This window comes from Castor canadensis, chromosome 11 (assembly GCF_047511655.1).
Source record: "Castor canadensis chromosome 11, mCasCan1.hap1v2, whole genome shotgun sequence".
Lineage (NCBI taxonomy): Eukaryota > Metazoa > Chordata > Mammalia > Rodentia > Castoridae > Castor > Castor canadensis.
In genome coordinates, this window is record NC_133396.1 from 25106337 (window position 1) to 25122927 (window position 16591).

General features: G+C 39.6%; 1 protein-coding gene and 1 non-coding gene across 6 annotated transcripts in view; one reads left to right on the forward strand and one right to left on the reverse strand.

Annotated features, from left to right (window-relative positions):
* The window catches only part of Skap1 (src kinase associated phosphoprotein 1), a 288040-nt gene that overhangs the window by 58881 nt on the left and 212568 nt on the right, over positions 1 to 16591 (reverse strand). For all 5 annotated transcript variants that reach the window (XR_012438612.1, XM_074045942.1, XM_074045941.1 and 2 more), the window contains exons 5-8: positions 9258 to 9335; positions 8356 to 8439; positions 4598 to 4722; positions 1617 to 1680 (exon numbers count right to left, since the gene is read on the reverse strand). Coding sequence is in view for 4 of the 5 variants with exons in the window: in XM_074045942.1 (XP_073902043.1) it covers positions 1617 to 1680; positions 4598 to 4722; positions 8356 to 8439; positions 9258 to 9335 (351 nt within the window). In the remaining variant the exon portion in view is untranslated. The remainder of the gene's footprint in view (positions 1 to 1616; positions 1681 to 4597; positions 4723 to 8355; positions 8440 to 9257; positions 9336 to 16591) is intronic.
* Positions 1718 to 1821, forward strand: LOC141414259 (U6 spliceosomal RNA). The gene has a single exon (XR_012439321.1). It is a non-coding gene; the product is annotated as a U6 spliceosomal RNA (small nuclear RNA).

A 16591-nucleotide genomic window follows, 5' to 3' on the forward strand; every position in this document is an offset into this window, starting at 1 on the left:
GTGGTCTCAGTTCAGAATTTCAGACAAGTTTGTAGAGAGAAAAAAAATGGGAAAAAGTGGAAGAGGAAAAGAAATGGGGTATGGAGAAATATAACAGTAATGCAAGACCAAATGGAACAGCTAAACGATGTGGTGACTGTGTCCTTTTGCAACTGTACAGTCTGGCTGACCTTAAAGTGGGTCACTGCATAGAGAATGTTGAGCCATTACAGCACTAGGGAGCACCAGGGCAGGGAGGGAGATTGGTTTTTATTCTGATGGGGAACTGGGAAGTCATTCTCTGATGTGCAATACAGAGTGCTCTCTGAAACCCTGCTGAGAGACAGGCTAGTAAAGTCAGCATACTCTGGGGGAAGGGAAGGGTAGAGAGACATCGATGCTCATTTCAAAACACAATAAAACTGTTTGGCTTGATTAGGCTTTTAATAAAGATTTCACAACAATTTTCATCTGAATTCTGGTGCCACTTCATATGAGGAAAGGATCAAAGGCACATTTGTGGCTTAAACCATATGTTATTATTTTGTTTGTTTTAAAATAAAATGGAATGAATAATTTCTTCAGTGTGGGATTCTGAAAGTACCACAGGGTACAGCTCAATAAAGCTGCTTTGAGTTTTATTGAGGTTTACACACTTAGGGGTATATTACATGCATAAATCCTAGGCACCTAGATGAGAGTGTACCCTGTTGTCTTGCCATCAATGTTCATATTTGCCTAGTTCCAGTCTCTTATACATTATGCTGTTGGAAGATGCAATAGTTTGTTTTGGTGATAGCAAAGGCATAACTGAGGAAAACAGGCAATTCTTGTAATTAAAGCTCGGGTGCTCTGTTCTTTTTATCCACAATAAAATCTTATAGCAGAATAAAAACTACAATGAAAAAGCTTGGTGTTTTTAGGTTGGTGTGCTTCTCCCTGAGTCTTGGGTCATATACAAAGTTGGGGTCCCTGCCTTTCTGTGAGGCAGGGTCCTGCTATGAAGGCTATTTGACTCCAAACAATACACTCAAGGTGGACTGGATCTGTTTGCCAGGCCACACTCTCAGACAAGGCTTTCTGGGCCCCTGTGATGGCTGTACCTGCAGATTGGCCAGCAGAGGGTACTCTAAGAGCAGTCATTTAACATCTTCAGGCAGGACTCTTCCCATCCTAAAGCAAGGAACATTTGATTGTGGCTTGGGAAAGAGTCATTTGATTTTAATGTCCAAAGTCCCCAAGAGTCACCTAGATTAGTTTAGAGTTATACGTCTAAGACTGATCAAAAGAAGATTTTGGACCTTAATTGCAATTAAATGATTTTAAGTTAGATATTATGAATTTTCCGTTGATAATAAAAGGACTTAGGAGATAGTGGATTGGGAGAGCTGGTTTTCAGAGCCTCCTTTTCTAGTAATTATATGACTATTATAGACTTGCCTATATGTAGGTGGATGAGCTATGACATCAAAGGTCCTCTCCAGGTGGATGATTTCCTTACCTTCTTACGTGGTACTATTTGTGGCTATGATATGGGCATATGAGGGGGAAGGGAGAGGGGAGAAAGAACAGAAAAATACATATGGAAGACCTTAGTTCACTCATATACAATGTATTTCTGTTATAATGACACTTACCTTTCAGTAAGAAACTTATTTGATCTACCCAGTCTCTGGCTTCAGCTGGACTAGTAGCTGTAAACTAGAGAAAAAAATCAGTGAATTAATTTATGACCTTTGTGCTCATTTCAGCAGCACATATACTAAAATTGGAACGATACAGAGATTAGCATGGCCCCTGCACAAGGATGACATGCAAATTCATGAAGTATTCCATATTTTTAGGGTGAATATGGTAGAAATATTATGTATACACATATGTAAGTGGAAAAATGAGACCTGTTGAAACTATTCCAGGAATGGGAGCAGGGGGGAAAAAAGGAGAATAATGGAGGGGATGAGATCAACTATGATATTGTAGGAACTTTTATGAATGTCACAATGTACCCCCAGTAAAATAATAATAAAAAAATAAGGCAAAAAATTTGTATCACCTTCACTAAAATTTCCATGAATCCTGATAGGGAGATCCAAGGAAAGGAACCTGTGAGTTTCAGAGTTGTGTCTAAAGCTCAAGATTCTCTGCCTGCTTAATAGTTAGACAAAAGACCAAATATCTCACTGGAACCAATTTTTTCCTTCAGCAGTTTCACACACCTGGAGATGACAACTCTTTAAGTCTAGACATTTATGACCATGTGTATTCATTCATTTGATTATTCCTTCATCAGGGATTTTATTTGAGAAAAGTTTTACAGGGACAAAAGAGCAAATCAACATGTACATGAGATGGGAACACAACAAAGGCAGTACATTTGATAATAAGAATTTTTTTTCCAGTGCTGAGGATGGAACCCAGGGCTGTACACATGCTAGACAAGCACTCTACCACTGAGCCAGACCCTCAGCCCATGATGGGATGTTGAGAGGAGACAGGGAGCACTTATTGCTGCCTAGAGTAGGTCAGGGAGGCTTGCTGAAGTAATACTGTTCTGGTTGGAATTTTTTTTTGGCAGTACTGGGGTTTGAACTCAGGGCTTCACACCTGCTAGGCAAGCGTTCTACCACTTGAGTCACTCTACCACTTCTGTTTTGTGTTGGGTATTTTCAAGAGAGTGTCTTGCAACTATTTGCTGGGGGCTGGCTTTGAACTGTAATCCCCTTGATCTCTCCCATCTGAGCAGCTAGGATTACAGGCATGAGGCACTGGCACCTGGCTCTGGTTGGATTTTTAGAAAGGGTCAGTGGAAACCGGTGGAGGGGAGCCTCTGCAAAGAAGCATATCCCTCATGTGGAAGGCAAGCAGACCAGCATGACTGGAGAGCAGTAATAAATGCAGAGTTGAGGGTTAAAAAAGAGTTAATAAAGGGCTTTGACCTAGAAGTTCAGACTTATAATGTAGGTGACAGGAAGCCAGTATCAATTCTAGCACAGGGAGTAGGTGATACTTCCAATAGCTGTGGGTAGGAGGGATTGGAATTGGGAACTCTGGAGAAGAAGATGAACTAGAAGGCTGTGTAAATAGTCCTCAGGGTTAAGTAATAGGGACTTAGCTGTTGTAATGGATGTGGGAATAAACAAGAAGGGAAAGATCCAAAGGACATTGTAGAGGAAGAATCACAGATTGTAGTAATGATTTGGATTAAATGGGCCAAAAAAGAAAAGAAGTAAATAAACTACATTCTGACTCACGAAACAGGCCAGTTAAGTATTAACTCTTTGTAATTTTTAAAAAAATGAATCAACTTGAAATAACTGTTCCTGAAAAACATTTTAATTATCTGGCCATTAGGATAAGATGAGGATATATACTGTATAAGAAAATATAGATCGCTGCATAATACTTACATTCATAGACATTCTTAGTTTCTTAAAAACACATTTCTACTAAAAGTTTCTAGGATATTGGTTTAGACTTTTCATATGAACTTTTATTTGGATGTAGTATCATCAGAATTTAATAATAAAAATAACTTAGAAACATGCTCTCTGCACACATTTGTATTACAAAAAATGTTTAAAAGGATTCTCTAAGGGGGCGGGGGGAAGGGGGAGAAATGACCCAAACATTGTATGCACATATGAATAAAAGAAAAAAAAAGGATTCTTTAGAAAAATTTTAGCTTTAATTTTTTTTTTTAAAGTGTGGATATTGGATAATGAAGACCTAGGGCATTTTATCAAATTAAGGGCTAAGGTCCTGTAGAAATATAAAAAGTTGAATGCTGAGAAAAAATTGAAAGGTCAAACAAAGGGTTACTTAATCATTCTTTAATCTTGGCATGTTTTTTCTTTTTCATAATTTAGCTAAAGTTTTACTACTGTGATAAAATAAAAATTGACAAGTAGGAAATAATACATGCAAACATGTAGAAAAATATTTTTAGTGAAAGTCTTATATTCTTATAGTCATAATTTTTTAAATTATTCCAATTATTTTTAAAATGGATAGTAAATGCCTGAAGGAAAGATTCAAAGTATATAAAAATGAATATAGTGAAGAATAAGTCTTTCTTGTCCTGAAAAGGACCTGGAGTCCCTCAGTTATCATTGTTACTACTCAGTCACAATTGTTCCCAATATCTTAGAAATCCTTCCAGAGATATGCAGCGCACTGCGTATCACATTATTTTAGATAGCAAGATGAACATGGGAAAACAAATTATTGTTCACTCTACAGCTATACTTTCCTTTTTCTGAATTTCATGGAAAGAAGTAAAGATAATCAATTGAGAAATAAAGACAACAGGAATTACAGCCATGAAGTTAGAGACTGTGAGTAAGGAGCTGGATTGTGTGCTACACTAAGCAAGACTCTCACCTATGGATGAGACTGGGCAGGGGAGGGATGAAGAAATGGAAACCAAGCAAAGGCAGTATCTAGGATGAACTTGTCAACAGAGGAGAAAGGAGCGCATGACATAGCAAAGAACAGGCAAGAAAGAGGGTCTTAGCTGATGAGAAATGAACAGGTAACAAAGAGAATGGAACCCAGCATAACAACTATGGCTCCCATACAACAGGGAAGGAAACTGCGACACTAATGATGATCGTCCTACCTCATAGCTGCGCCTATCCGGGGAGGTCAGTTCAAAGCAGGATTCTTTCTTGGAGTCTCTTCGCAGATGGGGGGCCATCCGGACACTGTAGCCCTTAATGAGGAAGGTCCCTTTGGGCTGCTTGCCTGGAAGACAGGAAAACTCCTTGTATCCCTAGAGAGATGCAACTGCCAAGGGAAGGCATCTTCTCTGGTATGTAAAATAAAAGCACAGAAACAGCTGTTACATCCCTGAGGAACCACAATAGTCAAGGAAAGGTTATTAGGAAAGCTTGGGGAGAGGTTACTGCGACAGCCAGGCAGATATCACTGCCGAGCTAGGGAAATGCAACATGAAAGGTTATTTTACCAAAAGAGTACATCAGAGACAGAGAATTTATTAGAATGTTAAGAGATCTATAATAACAGAAAGAAGGAATTATTACAGCAGGGAGAGTGGCTGTAAATGTGAGGCTCTTGAAGGCTATTACAGAGCTGAAACATTATCGGGGCCAGCAGAGCTGATATTCGAGGGGAGGGACAGCAGCACAGGGGGCATTATAAGGTCCTGGAGTCTCCTCCCATACCCTATATGCATTTGGGTTAAGCTGCTCTCCCCCTTCCCCGCTGGTCAGGTGAGAATTAATGCCAGAAGAAGAATAATTAAAACTCAGTATTTCATCCTCCTTCTGAGAGGTCAAGCAGAAGAAGCACAGTGCTCTTCCTATCATGACATAATAAGGAAGGAGATAAAAGCAAAGTACCCTAAATCAAGGAAAGGAAACACTACTTTAGCTGCCACTCCTTTCCTAAAAAATAAAGTATTACAAACAGGAAATGAGGAGGTGGCTCTGAAAGATTTTGTGTCCAAGGACAGATATGGTGGTGCATGCCTCTAATTCCAGCAGTGAAGGAGGCAAAAGTAGGAGGATTGCTGTTTGAAACCAGCCTGGGGCAAAAAAAAAAAAAGAGAAAAATAAACCGGAGCAAAAAGGGCCAGGGACATGATCAAGTAGTAGAGTTCTTGTCTAGCCAGCACAAAACCCTGAATTCAAACGTCAGCACTCCCCGTGCATCCCCCACCCCCCAAAAAAGGATTTTGCGTTTATGTTGTATAGAGTTCAAGCAGAACACATAGATGACAGTAACCACAGTGTCTTGGTGCCATATATCATGTGGAATAAATTGCTTAATAGATACTTTTTGTGTTCCTTTGGTTGTTTTTGTGGTTGTGGGGCTCAAACCCATGGCCTCATGAACTAGGCAGGAGTTCTACTACTGAGCTCAATAGATACTTTTTGATGAGAATGATGATAAGGAGGGCAGTGGAATGACATAAAGACAAGAAAAGAAGAGAAAAGATTCTGTCCTCACCTGTTTGAGCTAAAAAGAAACACATAAGCAGCGTACTTACTAAGAAAACGTCTTGGGCACAATAAGAAGTAACTGGCGAGAAGGGAGCCATGTAACAGTGCTTTTTGACACCAGAATCTTTTTTGTTAAAGTATCTCTCTTTGCTCTAACTGGCCACTAAAATGTTTTGTTGTTTCTTTGGTCACCAGATTTTATTTCACCCTGACAGCAAAATGGTCAATAAAAGTCTCTAAGCCTCTTGCTCTACCTCCACCCCAACCTGGAGTATAAAGGATTCTGAATGAACAGACGTGAAACCTGGCTTTACATCCAGATGTGTCAACCATTTATTTAAATGCAAGGGAAATGACAAGCATTTTTTTTTACAATGACCCAAATGCCATGTTAGTTTAAAGGAAATTACACCTTGCTGCTTGTATGCCTAGAATTCAGAGGATTGGTTTTTGGATTTGAGAGTGGGCTGGAGGTGGGAAGCACAGTTTTCAGTTTTCAAAGCATGCTGTTAACAGTTCCAAGTAAGGCTTCACACTTTACCCCTAGAAGGTCAGTGACACCTGCAAGCAGAGAGGCAGAGTGAGGTACCTACCACAAAGCCAGAGGCAAATCTTTAGGATTCCATGTCATTTAGCAAAGCTGCAGCTCTTTCTGCTAACCTTAATACCAAAGGTGCAGGAAGTCCAAAGTCAACTAGGCAGGCATTGATTATTCCCTAGACTGGGTGTCCAGGCATACGGAGAGGGAATGACTGGAAAATGGGAGAAAAAAGAAAAGTCTACTCTGTGGCTTTATCCCTGGCCTCTGAATGAAGGTGGGAGAGCAGAAGGAAGCCTGTGCAAGAATGAATACTTTATTTATGTCCTCCCTCTTGCTTACCAGAAGTACTCTCCTGGCTGTCCAACTCTGCAGAATGGAATCCCCTACTCAGAAGTCCATATTTATCCAAATAATAATTTTTAGCTCGTATTTATTTGTAGCTACCTCCAACTGTGCTTATTTCCCTTCTTCCTTCTCATGAGCCAAGCACCGTGTTAAACATAGAAGAGAGGTCTTCTAGGGCTAGCTCGTGAGTGTTACGCTTGACTAAGCAAGAGGCCGCTTATTACGAAACTGCCTCTGGTCTGAGTTAACACTTCACTGCTGTTACTGCGGCCATGGGCTGAAGCATGTCTCTTGGGCACAGCAGCCATTTGGACCTCAACACTCTAGGGATGTCCACTGGACTACTTCCCAGTAGTCATGCCCAAAGTTTAGAGTATGCTCTTAGAGAGTCTGACTCTAAGGTTCTATTTTCTGGGCCATTATTAAGCTGTTTAAATCTTTCTCAAAATTATTATTATTAGTGGTGCTGGTAGTTGAATCCAAGGTCTACTGCATGCTAGGCAAGTGCTCTACCAATGAGCTTTATGTCTAGACTTTGGTTTTTCTGAGACAGGGCCTTACTATGTAGGCCAGGTTAGCCTGGAACTCATGATCTTCCTATCTCAGTTTTTTTTTTTTTTTTTTTTTGGTACTAGGGCTTGAACTTAGGGCCTCATGCTTGCTAGGCTTCTTGGGCAGGCACTCTACCACTTGAGTCACTCTGCCATGTTTTATACTGATTTTTTTTTTTTGAGATAGGGTCTTGTGAACTATTTGCCTCGGCCTGGCTTTGAAATGAAATCCTGATCGCAGCCTCCTGAGCAGCTAGGATTATAGGCCCCAGCTTGAAGTTTTTTTTTTTAAAGATTTTTATTCATTTATAAATACAGTGAGAATGAAACAAAATTTTCTTATACATATAGGACTTCCATCTAGATTGAAAAATCTAGAGGACTGTTTCCTGTATGGTTTGTCTCGTAGTCATTGTCCACAGGGCTCTGAGAAGTTGTAAGAATATGCAGGTGCAGACACAAGGCCCAGCCTCACCTCCAACATTGTAGAAAGGGACCGTATATCATGGGGTAGAGAATTCCAAGATGGCGGCTAGAGGGAGGAAGCAGAAAGCATGCTTCCTAAAGTAAAATCTTGGAGAGACACTGGAGATACACCTTATAGGAAAAACCACCGAGAAGAGGCAAAACTTTGACTTCTTCATCATGGGGTAGAGCCCTTATGCTACCCTATTTTTTTTTTTTCTTTAAAGAATGCCAAAACATTCAACTTTGATAATGTTTTATTAATCATAATAAAAGATAACCATTTGACATACTGAGCACACTTTGTGTTCAGAGGTGAAATGCTTTCTAAATTGGCCTCTGTGCTTGTGGGGTAGGCAAGGTATTATTTATCCAAGTCTGTTTCTTTCCTAAGCATGTCCCTTTGTGGGTGTTAGTTAAGGACTGCCATCTAGAGACCTAAGTGCTTGAGAATTTACGAAGTGCTTGCATCCAGGAGTGAGATGCTGCTGTGCAAATGAAGAACACTTACTTTTCTCATTAGCATAGTAGTAGAAGAGGCCTCTGCTGACAACACACCATCGCTTCTGCCACTCTGACCCAAAGAAGCTATGATCTACACAGAACAGCAGTAGAAGACATAAATTCAGGTAACTACAATCACTGAAGAGTCCGTAAAATCCAACAACACACTGTCCGTATGTTATTGTTTTATTTCCTGGGTTAATGGACTGTAAAAACCTCCCTTTCACTCCCACAGGTTATCCCATATTGACTCAGAGACCAGAGGACGAGCTCTGTTAAAGGTTCAGGTTCTAAACAGGGTTGCCTGCTCTGTGCCCTCACAGCTCTCTTTTTCTTTAGCTTCCTTTATAACTTTCGGGTTCTAAGCTCATCTTGTACTTTTTGAATTCTTCATGATATCTTTATGTGTTATAAGCCAGAATGACACTTCAGGCCACGAGGAAGGCCCAATTTGCTCATCAAGCCTGAACCTGGGGCCTCAGCACTAGTAGTACCTGTTTTAATGGAATGACCTAAATAAAGGTCAAGAGTTGGGCCTGTCTGAAATTTGAAAGTATTCACCTCTGACATAGAAATTATATTACTGGCAAAAATGACTTTACACTGGGAGATGAGGACAAGAATATCATTCATTCATTCAACAACTGTTATTTAGCACCTGTTTTGTAGCAGGCACTGGGGATTCAGAGGTGAGGAAGGCAGAAGCAGTCTCCATCCCAACAAAGCTCAACGGCAACTGAAGATATGGGTCCTCTCTTCATTCTACACACATTAACATCAGACTTCTTTTCTTTCCTTGCCTAGCTTTTGCCTTACATCTGCTTAGTATAGTGTGGGGCATGGAGAAGTCACCCAATATGTTTAGCTCTCTTTTTCCTTGAATGTGCTATCTGTGGGTCTGATCAATACCTTTGCTTTTCTTCTCCAGGTATCCTTGCTTGATGATGTTATCAAGCTCTTGAGCTCCTCTTATGATGTCTTCTATTCCTAAAAGGAACAACAACAAAATACTTTGTTGAAACCTGACAAAATTTTCACTTAGGCTACTTTAGATAATTCACATTAATGATGGAGTACAGAAGGGCAATTGCTTAAACACAGCACAAAATAAGACAATTTCTGTATGACTGGAGAAAAAAGTTAATTTTCTTCCTAATTATATCTAATGCTAAAATTGCTTAAAATGATCTCAACATACATTAACTTATGGCAAGGGGAGGTAGCCTAAATATGTACTGATTGTCAGGAAAAGGACTCCAGGGAATTAAGAATTTGTAGTGGATATAAGCTCCAAATTGGTTAATCCACACTGAGATAATCAAAAGTCACAAGAACAGCTACCAGCATAGACAAGCATCAATGAGTAATGGACTCTACTATGCATTCAGGCACCTCAGAGGGGACAAGAAATGTACACCTACCTTTTTCTTTCTTTCTTTTTTTTTTTTTTTGTGGTGGTGCTGAGGTTTGAACTCAAGAGCTCATGCTTGCTAGGCAGGCACTTAACCACTTATGCCACTTCACCAGCCCTTTTCTTGTGTTGGGTATTTTTGAGATTAGGGCCTTACTTTTTGCCTAGGCTGTCTTAGAACCATGATCCTCCTGATCTCTGCTAGGATTGCAGGGACATGGCCTTTTCTTTTCTCTTCCCTTCATGTCTCCTCCCCTCCCCTTTCTTCTCCCAGACTTTTCTTTCTTTCTTTTTTTTTTTTTTGCAGTACTGGGGTTTGAACTCAGGGCCTATACCTTGAGCCACTCCACCAGCCCTTTTTTGTGACGGGTATTTTCCAGATAGGGTCTCTTGAACTATTTGCCCAGGCTGGCTTTGAACCTTGATCCTCCTGATCTTTGCCTCTGGAGTAGCTAGAATTACAGGCATGAGCCACTGGCACCTGCCTCTTTTTCTTCTTCTTCTTTTTTTTTTTGGTGGGACTGGGGTTTGAACTCAGGGCTTTGCATTTGCAAAGCAAGTGCTCTATTGCATGGGCCACACTTGCAGATCTCCCAGACGTTTCTCTTTTCCTTTCCTCTGGCTTGCCTGCTTTCCTTCCTTCCTTCCCTCCCTCCCTCTCTCCCTCTCTCTTTCCTTTCTTTCTCTTTCTTTCTTTCTTCTTCAGAAAGCCACCTTTGTGAACATAAATTTTATTGACTTCGCACAAAGAAGGGCTATGAGAATTTTGCCATAACTGCAAGATCTTGGTTTCTTTAAAGTATGGAAAAGAGTCTAAGAAACAAAGAAGCTTTAACAAAAGAGAAGACCCTGGAAATGACATCAACCTTTAATTGTATGCTGCTGACATTCTTGACTTCTAATAGCCTCCTTAGGTACAAATTTATTGAAAAGTCAAGTTCCTAATGCATTTTCCTCCATTGGGATTTATACTTACTTTACAGAAAGGAGGGGCAAAGGACTAAGGCAAATAAAAATAAAGTGAAGCAAGAACACCCCTTCCCTCCAAACAACTCTATTTTTAATTACTTAATTTTTTTCTTCTTTCTTTTTTTTGGGTGGGGCTGTACCAGAGTTTGAGCTCAGGGCCTCATGCTTGCTAGGTAGGCGCTCTACCACTTGTACCAGCACTTTTTTTTTTTTTGTATTGGGTATTTTCGAGATAGTTTTGTGAAGTATTTGCCTGGGCTGGCCTTGAACTGATCTCTGCCTCTTGAGTAGCTAGGATTATAGGCATGAGTCACCAGTGCCTGGCTATTTCTGTTTTTTTGAGACAGGGTCTTGCTATGTAGCCCAGGTTGTCCTTGAACTCATGATCTTCCTGCTTTTGTCTCCTGAGTGTTGATGATTACAGACGTGAGCCACCATATCCGGCTCTCCCCAAAACTCTTTAAAAACACAACTGTACATTTATTTTTAATTTTTATTTTTTTGTGGTGTCAGAAATCAAACCTAGGGTCTCTTGCATGGTAAGCATGTGCTCCGCCACTGAGTCATATCCCTAACTCAACTCTTCATTTCTTAATTCGGAGAGTAGGCTAGCAGAATCTTAATAGTTACTTATTTTTTTGGTTCCCAAACCAAATGTCTTGTGGTTTTACTTAAAAATTTTATAAAGCAAACCAAATACAAAACAAAGTAAGGAGTGGGGTCCTAGTACCCAGGAAGCAGATCAAAAGGTCCTCGGTTCAAAGCCAGCCTAGGCAAGTAGTTTGAGAGACCCATCCCCCCAAAAAAGGACTGGCAGAGTGGCTCAAGTGGTAGACCACCTGGCTTGCAAATGAGGCCCCAAGTTCAAAATTCCAGTACTGCCGAAAAACAAAAACAATCCAAAGTAAGGCACAATCACAGATTAGTCAATTGAGCCATACATAATATCCTGAGACTTTTGGGTGAAAACACTTTTTAAAAAAAAAATCAGACAATTGTTTTTTGAACATCTCCCACACTTACATTTATTGAGTGGTGGCTGTGAGGTGGTACTTTGCTCAGTGATTTGCTTACTTTTCGTAAAAAACAAAAAATAAAAAGACATTTTAAGACAATTTAAGATTACCTTTATGCTTCTAAACTGTTTCAGGCAGTTTTAAAAATATGGATCTTTTTCTTTTTTAGTGTGTGTACATGCCTGGTTCTTTATCCAATTGATCCTATTGTCAACTTCCTCGTTCATGCACTATTTTCATTTGTGTATTTTATAGTTAGCAAACTGTGACTGCCATAAATCCTCCCAGATGGGTCTCAGAGTGCATGCCTGAGACTAACTGCAGCAAAGGAAAGTTCATTTTTCCAGGCTTCTTTCATTTCTCCCATTCCTCTGAAAATTCTATGTCCCTCTGAAAATACCTCCAAGAAATGGTAGCAGTTTTTGGGGGTGGGGCATGAGATAAGATGAGGTGAGGACCAGGTATGGCAGAGAAGGCTCTTTGAAGGAAAGCCCATCTTTCTTTAAAGTGCTGTCAAAATATCACTCCTGGAGGCCTAGTGAAAGACTTGGGGGATAAGAAAAACAGAATCCCCTAAGCTTGGAGTTTCCATCTCTTTTTCCCCCACAAGATTTTTTTTTTCCTCACCCTTTTCTTTTTTAAGGTCTTGTTAAACTTAGACACACAGCTTCTTGTTAAGGACACCAAGAGTCTGAATCATAAAAGACATGTTAAACGTTCTATTACAATTCAAACCTCCTTTTTTTAATGCAAATCTAAATGCCATTTTATGGAACGTCTATAATTATGAAAATGGGAAGACATTGCCTCGTGTGTGGGGAGAGTCTGTGAGTATGAATATTACATTAATGTGCCCACACCAGCTCACTGATCCTGCTGGCAGGAGCATAAAAAATGCTTGAGTGAAACTTTTATTTAGATGTTAAGACTCCAGGCCCCAGCGGGGTGACAGAGACAGCCCCTGTGAGTTGCCAGCAGAGAGAGAGCTTGAATTGAATTACCCAGGGGGAGGAAGTAGTGATGAGCACTGCTTCGCTTATTTAATTTCATTTACTTTCAGTACATTATCAGCGTGAGGCTTTTCTCTCCCCACCAACTGAAACCCAAGAATGCCACCACCAAGAAAACAAAGAAAAAAATAATGCAGCAGGGATGTTTGATCTCCAACTCACTAATTCTAGGCCAGGAGGGACAGATAGCACCATCCCCACCTTCTCTCCCTGATGGTCATTTACCAACAAGCTTCTGAAGAGTAATATTGCTGGAAATATTGTTTTTATATGGTATGTTTTGTATGTAGTCAGTAAGATACATTATGTTGCTTTTTTTACTCGTTAGAGGGAATTTGTATACATGAACTCTCTTGCCTGGTTTCCCTTATATGCTGAGGGGAAAAAACTGGGATTATAGGCGAAGTTAGGAATTGCTATGAAAAATAAATTAGGCAAGCAAATAAAATCAGTCTGTATTCTAATGACTGTTGTCGATGTACAAGCACTGTGGTGAGTTCAGTAAGGGTTGTTTTCCAAGTAGAGTTGACTCTGAGCCCAATCTCATTAGCTCCTTGATCTATCAGATAAACCCACACAACCAAGATGGGAAGCCATTGTGACTCTTACACTATCTCTTCTTTTAATGCCAGTTTACAGTCCTACTGATCAAGAACTGGTGATCCTGAGGATTTATGACATTAGCCACACTTTGTGTGTGTGTGTATGTGTGTGTGTAGGGGTGGAGGGGAGGTGAGGCAAGAGGAGTCTGGAATGCCTGAATTCATACCTACTAGCAAACAAACAGATCTACATAGAGCTAGTTAACTCATAGTAGAAAGCTTAAAAGTGTTTTCAAGATGATGTTAAAAATAGGAAGAAGCCACAAACAATTGTATAAGTTAGTATTTTTAAGGCAAGAACATTTATATTGAGGTATACAATTAAAAAGAAAGTCTTTTTGCCTATTATTTGTAAAAAATATATCACCACCATAATGAAAAACTAGAAATTATTTCAATTTATTGAGAATAAAATGTCCCTCTTGGAGAAACCTAAGGGTGTATCACACATTGTATCAGCACAAAACAAAACAGAATTGCATGAGTGTCATAATCTCTCTCTACCACTACACTTAACTAAATCTCTCAGAATAACCCATATAGAGAAAAGATGCACTTAGCTGAAGGATGTGGGACCATAAAGATAAGATCAGCAGAAAAGTATGTTATCTAGAAATGATGACCACCCAACTTCCACGGCAGATGAAGATAAAAGAAATTCTCAGACATCCTTCTCTCTTCACCCAGATTCCTTTAAACCCGTGCATCCCATCCATACCCGACCCCACAATAAAAAGGACGGGGTGGGATTCCATCTCTCAGCACTAAGCATAACTCTTCAGTCAGCTATGCACAGCAACAACAATGGGGACCCTTTGGAGTGTGATACATTTCCATAAAGTAGTCAATAAAAAAGACACAGGAGCTTATGTGAGTCACGGCCTATTTAACCAGCTGCGTTCTAGCCCACTGAGAAAAGAGAATTGGGGAAATCAGTTGGCAACACCACAGCACAAGGCTAATAGCATAGGAGCCCACACAATTTCCACTGCAAAAAGGCTGCAGCCCCTGCAGAACAAACCAGGTGTCCACTAACTGCTATTATAGGCAGCTGGCTCTGTCTCTTGCTAAATCAACCTGAAAAGAAAAATTAATGATTTTAAAATATCATCTTTTGTTTAATTCTTCCCCTACTTAAATTGTGGACTTTTCTCATTGTTCCCATTCCTTTGAATTCAAGTTCTTTTCAACTGTTTCAAAAAGAGACCAAACCAACCCAAGCCTAGAGATTGATAGCTATCAGGGGTGAATTTTAGGCAGGGTGAAGTTTAGTAGGTTCCTTCATTAAAGTACCCAGGTATAGTGGGGATCTGGGTGAATGAGGGTGGAGAGAATCTAATATTTGAAGGCTGAGAATGGTCAGATTCCATCTCAATTCCATCTAACAGATCACAGGTGTGTGTCCATCTGCAGACACTTTGCAAGGTCTCAAATGAACAACGGTAAAGAGAAAGCTGTGTGTATGTGTGTGGAGGGGTAGTGCAGAATGAACGCAAATCTGTTCATTCAACTCTCTCCTTTGCATTTGGTTTCATCACTACTTTTCCTTTGTCTCTTGTTTTTCTGGCCTACTTTTTTGTCTTTTGCTCAATTTCTAGGAACCAGTCAATAAATGACATTCTGTGCTATCTGGTAAGAATTTTGTATCTTCTGATGCTAATATGAAGTTGATTTCAATGACTCTTCCTGTTATTAGTCCTTTGGTGGAGGCTTACATTATCCTTTAACTTCTGTTGTTCCATTTGATAGCCATGTGGGTTTACACTTATTCAGCATACTTTTTTTGTCACTGTAATTCGCTTATAAGGCGTTTAGACAAACACATGTAAGGTGAAAAATTCTAAATCGTTACTCATAGACTTAGAATCTAAAAGAATCAAAGATATGAAAACCACTTACACAGACAGCTTTAAACTAACTGAATGGAACTGTTCATGGAGAAAAAAGTTCACCAGCAGATGAAAAGAAGGGGGTGAACACAATATACCTAATCAAGTCCTTCATCAAACTCAGATGTAAAAAGCTAGGAAACAAAACAAGTGCCATTGGAGCTAGACTAAAGGATGTCACAAGATGGCAGAAATGATACATTTGTAGTTAGCAAACCAACACCAAAGACAATACTCATGAATTTTTTTTTTGTTTCTTGAGACAGGTTGGCCTCAAATGTCCAATCCTCTGGCTTCAGCCTTCCAAGTGCTAGGATTACAGGCATGTATCACCATGCCCAGCTCCTTATTTACTTTTTAATGTATTGACTGACTAATCCATGGGGTTGCTTTCTAAGACAGGTCTGTATGAAATTCAACAGGTCAACAGATATACAGAGCAAAATAAAGAAAGTCTCAGCATGTAATCAGAGGCTACACAAATTAAGAAAATATAAGATGAAGCAACCTGGAACTCTCAAAGAATGCTGCTTGGTCACCAGGGTTTGTGAGATCTCTTTCAAGAGTGATATCTTGAAAAAGGAAACCCTGTCCCACTTACAACTCATGTAGAAATCTCAGACGTGATTTGTTTACTCCTGAAGGAAGAGCTCTTGTTTAAAAAGAAAGATTATTAGGTCATATATGCAAATTGGTTTCTCTTCAAAGCATTCCATCAATAACAAAAAGACACAAGCAATATATAAAAAATAATGAATATTCATGAAGGATGAAGAACCTTCTTGTTTCCACAAAAGGGTAGCACAGAAGAGACCAGTGGTCCTAGGGGATGCCCCTCTCTCAGGTCTTCCCTTTCAGTGGGATTTTATTTATAAGAAGTAGGAGTATTAGGACAAAGCCCTTCTAATCCAGGAATGATAAGTTCAGCACACTAATGTCTGCATCTAAATAAATGGTAATTATCAAGAGCATCTGGCAGGTGTTAAGTGGTTTATCTTAAAGAGTGACTAAAACTCAATATGATAATCTACTGCTTCTCAATCATGGTATCATGACACATTCTGATTAGTTGGAGGGCAGCAATCTTGAATAATTTTAGAAGAACTGATTTAAAGTTTTTCTATAATTATTATAGAAAATGCATTCATTTGCATTGTGATATGCTTTCTTAAAGGAAAAAGTCAATTAAAAATAACTTAGACTTATTTTACTTATGCTGCAGTCTATGGTGACTAGACAAATCTGATATGCTATCATAATTGTGGCAATCAAGAATTCCCATAGCACTTTATTTCCTAGAAAACACTGTGTTCCTTCAAAACCCTGGGCATTCCATGGAAACGGGC